At 41.7% G+C, this 9,632-nt stretch overlaps 2 protein-coding genes across 2 annotated transcripts; both read left to right on the top strand.

The window, feature by feature from the left end:
• The first annotated feature begins 272 nt into the window (after positions 1-272).
• LOC147444280 (uncharacterized) lies at positions 273-1,423 on the top strand. Its single transcript, XM_086528092.1, has 2 exons — positions 273-985; positions 1,030-1,423. The coding sequence occupies exons 1-2, from the start codon at positions 273-275 to the stop codon at positions 1,421-1,423; spliced, it is 1,107 nt and encodes a 368-aa protein (XP_086384218.1).
• A 6,665-nt stretch (positions 1,424-8,088) lies between these two features.
• LOC147444279 (uncharacterized) lies at positions 8,089-8,676 on the top strand. The gene has a single exon (XM_086528091.1). It carries the CDS (start codon positions 8,089-8,091, stop codon positions 8,674-8,676), a length of 588 nt encoding a protein of 195 aa, XP_086384217.1.
• Positions 8,677-9,632: the final 956 nt, after the last annotated feature.

The following is a 9,632-nucleotide window of genomic DNA, read 5'->3' as shown; positions in this document are numbered from 1 at the left end:
TGGTGCATTCGTATGGGAGTGATGCTGTATTTGGACGATCTGTAGGTCGAAGAATTTTCTTACCCTCATCTTTTATAGGCGGCCCTCGGCACATGTACCAATTGTAGCAAGATGCAATGGAAATTGTGCATGCAAAGGGAAAGCCAGACCTATTTATCACATTCACACATAACCCTAAATGGCCAGAAATAAATGAGGCACTACTTCCAGGACAAGTTTCCTCTGATTGACCAGACATAACCACTAGGGTTTTCTTCTTGAAACACTCGAGCATGATGAAGTATATCTTAAAGAAAGATATCTTTGGGAAAGTGGTGGCTTACATGTCTGTCGTGGAGTTTCAAAAGAGAGGCTTGTCACATTCTCATACATTATTGATTTTAGATCCTCGATGTAAGCCTCAATCAACATTTGAATATGACAAGATAGTTTGTGCAGAGCTGCCATATAAAAATCGATTTCCAGTGCTCCATGATATCATTATTATTTGTAACATTCATGGACCATGTGGTGAGTTCAATATTTCATCTCCTTGCATGGTTGATGGCTGGTGTATTAGAAAATATCCATGTTCATTTTGTGAGCAATCAAGCATGGATAATAATGGCTACCCCATTTATGTGCGACAAAACAATGTCTTCACTCCCAAGGTTAGGGGTTCTACTATTGATAATCGATGGGTTGTGCCATATAATCCTATTTTGTCAACATTATTTAATGTGCATATCAATGTTGAGGTATGCTCTACAATTTCAGTTGTCAATTATGTCTATAAGTACATCTACAAGGGGCATGACAGGGCAACTGTAAGATTCCATACATCGGTACGTGATGCACAAAGGGAGAACATTGATGAGATAGACATGTACACAAATGTCCGCTATGTATCTGCATCTGAGGCTTGCTGGAGAATTTTTGAATATCCTTTGCACAATGACGCACCAGTTGCTCAAAGATTGAGTGTGCTGTTTTGGCTGGTCAAATGGTGACTTTTCGATATAATGATAGACTTAATGATGTCTTGCAAAGGGACAATGCACAGAAGGCCACTTTGACAGAGTGGTTCACATGCAACTTGGAGAATCCTGATGCAAATGATAGTTTGTACATTGATTTTCCTCAAAAGTGGGTGTGGAACTCGGGTTCCAAAAAATGGACAAAGAGATGTCGTGGGGACACTATTGGGCGGATGTATTTTGTGCAGCCCTCTGTAGGTGAACGATATTATGTTCATTTGCTTTTAACTATTTTTAAAGGATGTAAATCATTTGAGGATCTACGCTCCACAAATGATGTATTGTTTCCAACATTCAAGGTAGCATGCATTGCAAGGGGTATCTTGGAAGATGATGGGAATGGTTCGGATGCATGGAGGAAGCTTGCAGTACACATACATGCTTGCAATGGAGACATTTTTTTGTGACCATTCTACTGTTTTGTGAACCCTCCTCCCCTCATCTCTTGTGGGAAAGATTTCAATGTTTTTTGTCTGAGGACTACCAACACATGTTGGAGATGAGATATGAGTCGTTAGATGGATGTACACAAGTTGCTGAAGGATATGTGTTGAGAGATTTGCATAACATTCTTGGTACTTTTGGACGAAGTCTAGATGAATTTCCTAGAATTCCAATGCCTGATAATCGCTTTGTGACACGTGATGAAAATAGCTTGCTTTTACAAGAGCAATGCCTTGACATGGTACAAGAACTATCCGTGTCATGTGAAATGGAGCAGACTCTAAATGAAGACCAAAGAATTGTTTTCGAGGCAGTCTTGCATGGATTGACTATTGACGGTGGGGCTATTTTTTTCCTAGATGGCCCTGCAGGGATTGGGAAAACTTATTTGTATAGTTGTTTGTTGTCACGTGTGCGTGGAGAAGGAGAAGTTGCATTGGCCATAGCATCTTCTGGTATTTCAGCATTGCTATTGCGAAATGGACGCACTGCACATTCTAGATTCTAGATACCCTTGGACCTTGATAGTTGCAGCACATGGAATATCCCTGTTCAGGGTCAACTTGCTGAATTTCTTAGAATGTGCAAGTTGATTGTGTGAGATGAGGCTCCTACGATGCATCGATATGCCTTCGAAGCTTTAGACAGGTCTTTGCCAGATATCATGTGATCAAGAAATCCATTTGGTGGAAAAGTGTTGCTTCTTGGGGGAGATTTCAAACAGATCTTACCAGTGGTGTTCCAGGGATCGCGTGCTGACATTGTTGATGCTACACTTTGTCGATCGCACTTATGGAATCATGTGAAGATCCTTAAATTAGCACATAACATGCGTGTGGGAGGTGGTGATGTTGCAAATTCTACCTATAGAGAATGGCTTATGGATGTAGAAAATGGGACTTTGACAATTGGTGATGAACAGATGATAGAAATCCCCCGTCACATAGTGCTTTCTTCATCTTCATTGGATGATTTGATAGGTTGCATTTATTCAGAAATTGATAAAGATGTGGTCCATGCAGAATACTTCAAAGAGCGGGCAATCTGTTAGGAAATAAGACGTAGCTAAATAGATAATTGAGTAGATTACTTAGTGGAGAGAGATAGATTTATATACACGAGATTATAGAGAGGAGAGAGAGAGAGAGAGAGAGAGAGAGAGAGAGAGAGAGAGTACACACGATATACGTGGTTCACCCAATGTGGGCTACGTCCACGGGAAAGCAGCCACTCAATGGCTTTAGTACTTCAAAACAAGAAGTAGTTTACAAAGGGATTATACCCTTAATGGAGCTCCCACCTTGCTTCGCTCTCACCAACTCACACTCACCTTGTTGCATCAACTTCACACTATGAAATGTGTGTAGAAATGGCCTCCTTTTATAGGCCAAAAGGGCTGCCCTCTCTTATGAGAGACAGCCATGTGTAGCCGCCCTTGTGCGAATAAGTCCAAATTGGACCCTCCAATCCGCCCATGTGTGGCCGCCCTTGAGAAGACAAGTCCTCTTTTGAATTCGGCCACCGACCACCGGCCAACCGACCGGTTGTTTTCGGACCACTTTCCGGTCACCGTCCGGCCATAATATTCTGGCGAAAAAGAATATTCCGGCGAAAAAAAAGTCTCGGGGACCTCCGTCCCCAAGGCCTTTAAAGTTGCCCCTGATTCTTGTCCATGAAAATTTTGGTTTCCGGTGAGTGATTTTCCTTCACGCACGATGGCTTCTCCTCATAATGGGGGCCTTACAAATGTGCGCTTTTACCACAGAAAATTACAAAGGGTAAATCAGGCTCCATACTTAACAATCTCCCACTTGGAGACTGATCTCCAAACCAAACCTGTGACTGTTTTCCATTCTGGCTTCTTATCCTTGAATGCCGATTGAAGATGAGCAAAAGCTCAACTTCTCCTTGTTGACCACCTTTGTAAACATGTCTGCAGGATTTTCACTTGTATGCACCTTTCCTAGCTTTAGTTGTCCCTCTTCCAAAAGAGTGTGTATGAAGTGATATCTCACCTCAATGTGCTTTGTCCTTGAATGAAAGGCTGAGTTCTTCGCAAGATGGATAGCGCTTTGGCTATCACTGTACAAGACACAATTGTCTTGTTTGAATCCAAGCTCTTCTAAGAATCTGTGAAGCCACAGAATTTCTTTGCTTGCCTCCGTCATTGCTACATACTCTGCTTCCGTGGTAGAAAGTGAAACCACTTTCTGCAGCTTTGAAGCCCAGCTTACTGTTGTGCCTCCAACCGTGAACACATAGCCAGTAGTGCTCCTTCAAGTATCTTTGTCACCTGCCATATCTGCATCAGCATACCCTTCTAGAAAAATATCAGTTCCTCCAAAATACAAAGCATTTGTTGTTGTCCCTTTTAGATACCTAAGTATCCACTTCACAGCTTGCCAATGCTCTTTACCTTGGTTGTCCATGAACCTACTCACAACTCCCACTGCATGTGCAATGTCTGGCCTTGTCCAGACCATAGCATACATTAGAGAACCTACCGCTGCAGCATATGGAACTTTAGACATATAGGCTATCTCCTCTTGTGTCTTTGGACACATATCCTTCGTTAGTTTAAAATGACCAGCCAAAGGTGTAGAAACTGGTTTTGCATTTTGCATTGCAAACCTTTCTAGTACCTTCTTGATGTAATCTTCTTGAGATAGCTTTATTGTCTTCTTCGTCCTGTCCCTTGATATTTTCATACCAAGTATCCTCTTTGCAGCACCTAAATCTTTCATTGAAAAGGATTTGGACAGCTCCTCTTTTAGGTCTTTGATGTCCTGCATGTTAGCACTTGCAATCAACATGTCATCAACATACAACATTAGGATGATGAATTTCCCATCTCCCAAATTCTCGGTGTAGACGCAGTGATCCGAGTTGCATCTTGTGAATCCATGATCCAACATCCATCGATCAAACTTCAAGTACCATTGTCTTGATGCTTGCTTTAAACCATACAAGCTCTTCTTTAATCTGCAACCATTTTCTCCTTACCTTTTACTTCATACCCCTTTGGTTGAAGCATGTATATTTGATCCTCTAAGTCACTGTGAGGGAATGCCGTATTTACATCCATTTGCTCGAGATTTAGATCATGAGTAGACACAAGGCTTAAGACAAGCCTAATTGAGTTCATTTTTACAACAGGAGAAAATATTTCATTGAAGTTAATACCTTTCTTTTGAGAAAAAGCTTTTACCACAAGCCTAGACTTGTACCTTTTCTTCCCACCTTCTTCTTCCTTTAGCTTGTACACCCATTTGTTTTGAAGTGCCCGCTTACCTTTAGGCAACTCAACCAACTCCCATGTTTGGTTGCGATGTAGTGAGTCCATCTCCACTTGCATGCTCTTCGTCCATTCTTCTTTGGATTCATGTTGCATAGCTTCTTCATATGATTCCGGCTCTCCAGAATCTGAGATCAAGAGATGGTTGAAGGAAGGAACAAACCTTTCTGGAGGTCTACTTGCTCTTGTAGATCTTCGGGGAATAGGTTGAGGCTCCTCATTTGGTTGACGTTGTTGCACATTGTCACCGTTTGCAGTCCTTGAGTCTTCACCGTCCTCAAGCTCCATGTACTCATCACCTGTTTCTTTTGTTTTTTTTCTTTCCAAGTAATCTTTGTACATATTTTGTTCATTAAAAATTACATCCCTAGTCCTTAAGATTTTACCATCTTCAGGATTCCATAGGCGATACCCAAAGTCTCCTTCTCCATAGCCAATGAAGAAACACTTTTTGGACTTTGCATCTAACTTTGATCTTAGGCTTCTATCTATGTGCATGAAAGCCTCACACCCAAACACTTTGAGCAATGCATAATTCACCGGTTTACCTGTCCATGCCTCTTCTAGAAGTCCCCCATCCAATGCCGTTGAGGGTGACCGATTGATTAAGTACACAGACGTACTTACAGCTTCCGCCCAAAGCTCAAGCGGTAGGCCTGCATGTAGCTGCATGCTTCGTGCTCGTTCCATGATTGTCCTGTTCATCCTTTCCGAAATCCCATTTTGTTGAGGTGTCCTTGGGGTTGTCCTTTGCCTCCGAATGCCATTGCTAGCACAAAAGCTTTCAAAAGCTTGGCTGCAATATTCGCCTCCATTGTCGGATCTGAGGCATTTAACCTTGGTACCTGTTTCATTCTCCACAAAGGCTTTCCACCTTTGAAATATGGAAAATACATTGGATTTATTCTTCATGACATAAACCCATGTTTTTCAAGTCGCATCGTCTATGAATGTTACATAGTACAATGAGCCACCAAGTGATGGTGTACTTGCAGGACCCCAAACATCAGAATGAACCAACTCAAGTTTTTTATTTTTTCTTTCATTTCCTGATTTTTGAAATTTTACCCTCTTTTGTTTACCATAAACACAATCTTCACAGAACTCTAAGTCCACTTTTTTCAAACTTGGTAGAAGCTTCTTTGTTTGAAGGATTTGCATTCCTTTGGCACTCATATGCCCAAGTCGGTAGTGCCACACCGCACTGTCAACTTTTGTAGTTGCTGCACAAGCTGAAGGTTGCGTGCTAACAGTACACAAGTAAAGTGTACCAACTTTTTCACCCTTGGCAACCACCAAAGATCCCTTTGAGATCTTCCACCGTTTGTTTCCGAATGCAATGTTGTGACCTTCATCGTCCAATTTTCCTGTAGAGATCAAATTTTTGCGAAGAGAAGGAACATGTCTAACATCTTTAAGCTTCCATTCATTTCCGTTAGTAGTTTTGACAGAAACTGTACCTTTTCCGACAATCTCACAAGCTTCATCATCTCCCAAGTATACATACCCAAAATTACCTTTGGTGTAGTCTTGGAAATGTTGCTTGTGTGGTGTCGCATGGAATGAAGCCCTGGAATCTACTATCCAGGAATTAGACACATTGTCTAATGAGAGAATTAGAGCATCTTTCTCTACTTTACCTGCCACATTGGCCTCCGATGTTGGCTTGTTGTCTTGAGACTCTGTCTCCTTCTTCTTCTTGGACCAGCAATACTTCTTGACGTGGCCCTTCTTGCCGCAGTTCCAACATTCAAGAACTGACTTTGTGCGTGACTTGCTCCGCCTTGAGCGATCACGACCCTTTTGGTTTTTGAACCTCTCCTTAAGCCTTCCTCTTGTTTCCACTGATAGTGCAGCACTTGATGATTCTCCTGTGCTTCTCCTTCGCATTTCCTCGCTTAGGAGAACACCCACAACATCATCAAACTTAAGAGTATTTGTGCCAGAGATAGAATTACTTATAGCCATCACAAGGCTGTCCCAACTATCCGGTAGAGATGATAGTATAAGGAGAGCTCGCACTTCGTCATCGAAATTGATTTTCACTGATCGAAGTTGACTTATGTTTGTGTTAAAGTCATTTAGGTGTTCTGCAACTGAACCATTCTCTGCCATCTTTAGATTGAACAAGCGCTTCATAAGAAATACCTTATTGGATGCCAATGGTTTCTCGTAGAAGTCGTCAAGTGACTTCATCAAGTCCTCCGTGGTCTTCATCTCCGAAACATTGAAGGCCACCGTTGATGCCAAGCTTAACCGGATTGTTCCCAGTGCCTTTCAATCAAGGACAATCCATGCTTCATTTGCCATTGTTGCGGGCTTCTTCGCAAGACCGCCTAGTGGCAAATAGAGGTCCTTCTGGTAGAGATAGTCTTCAATCTGCATCTTCCAATGTTGGTAGTTTTTGCCGTTGAACTTCTCAATCTTGAGCTTCCCTTCCTCCGCCATAACTCCCACTCAATTCAAGGAATCCTTTCCTTGAGATAATTTAGCTACGAGCAAACCTTGCTCTGATACCAGTTGTTAGGAAATAAGACGTAGCTAAATAGATAATTGAGTAGATTACTTAATGGAGAGAGACAGATTTATATACATGAGATTATAGAGTAGAGAGAGAGAGAGAGAGAGAGAGAGAGTACACACGATATACGTGGTTCACCCAATGTGGGCTACGTCCACGGGAAAGCAACCACTCAATGGCTTTAGTACTTCAAAACAAGAAGTAGTTTACAAAGGGATTATACCCTTAATGGAGCTCCTTCCTTGCTTCACTCTCACCACCTCACACTCACCTTGTTGCATCAACTTCACACTATGAAATGTGTGTAGAAATGGCCTCCTTTTATAGGCCAAAAGGGCTACCCTCTCTTATGAGAGACAGCCATGTGTAGCCGCCCTTGTGCGAGTAAGTCCAAATCGGACCCTCCAATCCGCCCATGTGTGGCCGCCCTTGAGAAGACAAGTCCGCTTTTGAATTCGGCCACCGGCCACCGGCCATTGACTTCCGACCACCGGCCAACCGACCAGTTGTTTTTCGACCACTTTCCGGCCATAATATTCCGGCGAAAAAGAATATTCCAGCGAAAAAAAGGTCTCGGGGACCTCCGCCCCCGAGGCCTTTAAAGTTGCCCCTGATTCTTGTCCGTGAAAATTTTGGTTTCCGGTGAGTGATTTTCCTTCACGCACGATGGCTTCTCCTCATAATGGGGGCCTTACAAATGTGCGCTTTTACCACAGAAAATTACAAAGGGTAAATCAGGCTCCATACTTAACACAATCCTTGCTGCAAAAAACTTTGAAGTTGATATTCTCAATGCTAAGGCCCTGTACGCAATGAAAGGTGATGTTGTGCAATACTTTAGTGCTGACTTTGTGGTGGAAAAATCGATGCAAGATCCTTTCTTATACTCTGTGGAGTTTTTAAATAGTCTCACCTTGGGTGGTGGATTTCCAACACATTGCTTGGAGTTGAAGATGAATGCCCCAATAATTCTACTATCGAACATTGATCCAAATCGAGGTCTACGTAATGGGACACGCTTGGTGTGCACTGAGGAATTTCATGCAAGAGTTTTGGAGGCAAAAGTTATTACAGGTACACGGGTTGGGACTCGGGTTTTTATCTCTCGAATTTGTTTTGTGCATTCTGGTACAAAGTTGCCATTTGTTCTTAGACGAAGACAATTTTCAGTTAGATTGGCTTTTTGTATGATGATAAATAAGTCACAGGGCCAAAGCATTACCATGTTGGGCCTATACCTGGTGACACCGGTCTTCACTCATGGACAATTGTATGTTGCATTGTCATGTGCATGTTCAGCCTCTGGAGTGAAGATTCTCCTACATGACGTTGATGTAAACAAAACAACTGCACTAAAAACAAACATTGTGTACCATGAGATATTAAACAATGCTATATGAAGGTTCCAATCCTTCTTTCTATATGATGATAAATAAGTCACAGGGCCAAAGCATTACTATGTTGGGCCTAACCCTGGTGACACCGATCTTCACTCATGGACAATTGTATGTTGCATTATCACGCGCACGTTCAATTGTTGGAGTAAAAATTCTCCTACATTACGTTGATGTAATTTACAAAAAAATTACAGTAACAATACCATGAGATATTAATCAATTCCATATGAAGGCTCCAATCCTTCTCATCATTGTCTTCTTCTTTGTATATGTTTCAAATCATAGAATATTTCATGAATTAATTTTCTACCTCTCTCCATAACATTGTCTATTTTTTGATTTCCATTTGGGTATAAAGATCATGGATCAATTTTCTTACATCTCCGAGGTGTCCTTTCTATTAAATGTGGAAGATCATCCACATCCTGGTATATTTTTGTCCACCATTAAGACATTATGTGGAGACTTATTGTGTTATCTTTGGGACCTTGATTTTTTTTCCATTATTTTAAGCAGAGCCACATTTTTGGTGTGCGCCTTTGCTGCATGAAAAAATTGTTAGGACCATCCGCAAGCACTACAAGACCAGGTGTGTGTGCTTGAAATTAGGAATTCCCTTGGCATAAAGTAAGACTCATGGTTTTTTTGTTTCCTTATGTGCTACGAACCTTAGGAAGTTGCCATCTATCGATATTTTTACATTGCGTATTTTGGCATACTCCTCTGACGTTGAGTACGGTGTCTACTCGGTAAGAAGGAGTGTGTGTCTTCCCAAGATGAAGACGATGCTCAGTGGTTTGCTAGATATGAAGGATACTCTATTTCCAATGATTGGGAGTACCTGCAAAGTTCTAGGTTTGCTGAGTTGATCTACCAAATCTGCTTGCCTAAACAACTTGCATGTTTGGCAATACCATACATAGCTACAATAATTGGTATGTGTAAATTGTTGTGTTTGG

Source organism: Adiantum capillus-veneris, chromosome 13 (genome assembly GCF_014529385.1).
Source record: "Adiantum capillus-veneris isolate H3 chromosome 13, ASM1452938v2, whole genome shotgun sequence".
In the NCBI taxonomy this organism is placed as follows: domain Eukaryota; kingdom Viridiplantae; phylum Streptophyta; class Polypodiopsida; order Polypodiales; family Pteridaceae; genus Adiantum; species Adiantum capillus-veneris.
This window is presented reverse-complemented; position numbering and strand designations above follow the sequence as displayed.